Source organism: Phaethon lepturus, unplaced genomic scaffold, assembly GCF_000687285.1.
Source record: "Phaethon lepturus isolate BGI_N335 unplaced genomic scaffold, ASM68728v1 scaffold57199, whole genome shotgun sequence".
In the NCBI taxonomy this organism is placed as follows: Eukaryota; Metazoa; Chordata; class Aves; order Phaethontiformes; family Phaethontidae; genus Phaethon; species Phaethon lepturus.
In genome coordinates this window covers 1-1,752 of record NW_010563918.1, presented here as the reverse complement: position 1 = coordinate 1,752, position 1,752 = coordinate 1, and the positions used below count along the sequence as shown (strand labels likewise).

The 1,752-nt window shown below is 43.0% G+C and overlaps 1 protein-coding gene across 1 annotated transcript in view; it reads left to right on the top strand.

Moving 5' to 3' along the window:
- Positions 1–1,250, top strand: part of TRPC3 (transient receptor potential cation channel, subfamily C, member 3) — a gene marked incomplete at its 3' end in the record, with an annotated part of 22,206 nt that extends 20,956 nt beyond the window's left edge. The window contains exon 4 of the mRNA XM_010294672.1: positions 1,034–1,250. Within this exon, the coding sequence (XP_010292974.1) occupies positions 1,034–1,250 (217 nt within the window). The remainder of the gene's footprint in view (positions 1–1,033) is intronic.
- Positions 1,251–1,752: the final 502 nt, after the last annotated feature.

The following is a 1,752-nucleotide window of genomic DNA, read 5'->3' as shown; positions in this document are numbered from 1 at the left end:
AGCGTCGTTAGGGAATCTCAGTGCCATCTCTGCCTGAGCCAATGCACAAATTGCTGCCTGTGGTGCAGCCTCACTGATAACTGCGTTTTTTGAGTACAGAGCGGGGAGTTGCAACGGCACTGGCCACATGAGACCTTCACGGCCTAAATAAAGGATACTGTCAGTATTGCTCTCAGAAGAGTGGGCTTATAGCTTGGCAGTTCTGATGCTGGCTTGCAGGATAAGGCTAGTACTGATGGGATCACAGACTCTTCTTTTTCATACAGTGAGTAATAGAGATGGGCCAATTGCTCTTTCCAGTGTGGTCTTCTGGAGGCAGCTAGTGCTCTCTTCTGGTACAGATGGACTGCCTCCACTGTTGTCGTTTTGTTCTTCTACCAGGTGCAGATGTGAATGAAATCAGCTGAATTTATTTGAAAATAGTAATATTTCTGATCTTATCCTTGTTACTTCATTGTGATGGAACAGTCATTATTTTTAGTAGACACATGTTACTGATTTGGCACTTACAGCTCTGAACATACATTCTGTGGATGGAGGAATACAGTAGCCAGAGATGAGAAGATGAGTCTGTAATTTTTCCTAGCTATAGTTATAGACAAGCTAAATAGTATGCTCTTGTTGGTGGGGAAAGCATTTTGCTACTTGGGGATTGTACTTATTTATTTATTTTCCATGAACTTGCTTCCACCCTCATTGGTATTTGTGGATATCAGATCAAAATCTTTCTGGTCACTGCCATTGTACGTTTATAATTCCTTGGAGCGTTTCCCCTCAAACATTGCCATCTAGAGTTTATGGAATAGCATGACCACTCGCTAACAGGACAACATACTCTGTGAAGCTGCCTTTAGGAGACTTCAGTCTGAAATGATAAAGCACCACAGTTCAGTGCACTTAGAAGAGTATCCTTTAGAACTGAGGTTTCAGACTGTCCTGAGCTCTGAGTGGCCATTTATACTTCTGGAATGCTTGATGAAAGAGTTTGTTTCTCTGAGAAAACTGAGTGACCACTTTTATTTTGCCTTTGCAGCTTGGGAGAATTCTTCGAAGCCCATTTATGAAATTTGTGGCACATGCAGCATCCTTCATTATTTTCCTAGGCCTGCTGGTGTTCAATGCTTCAGACAGATTTGAAGGTATAACAACGCTACCAAATGTCACTGTTACCGATTACCCTAAGCAGATCTTTAGGGTGAAAACTACGCAGTTCACCTGGACAGAAATGCTGATCATGGTATGGGTACTTGGTAGGTATATTGCCCCTTCATCTTTATGTCAACTGTTTTGCTGCAGATACAACTTCTGAAAGAAAGAAGAAAAACCCAGGTCCCAAACCCCTGCTCTAGCTGCTGGGCAGTTAGAATAAACCCTTAGGGCAGATAACAGTGTGTTAGAACTGGTGAGAGCATCAGAACATCTCTGTGCTTCCTCCTCTTGCAGCATGGAGTAAAATTTTGTTTGCTGATTTGCTGCACTGTTTGGTAATTCTGGCATTTGTAGCAGGAGTGCAGGCTTGCTGAAGAGAACACCACAGAAATTACACTTTACTGAAGTGGTTTTCTTAAATAGTATCAGGAAGCCTATGCTGCTGTACGTGCCAGAAGGTCAGAAGTTCCTACTGCTTACTGTTAATGTACTAGCACACCAGTGCGTACGTGGCATTGCTGCCTAGGTAGCATTTGGGGAAATCACAGTTTCTACCAATGTCGGGAGCTAATGAGTCAGTTTTCATTACTCTTCCCCCCCACC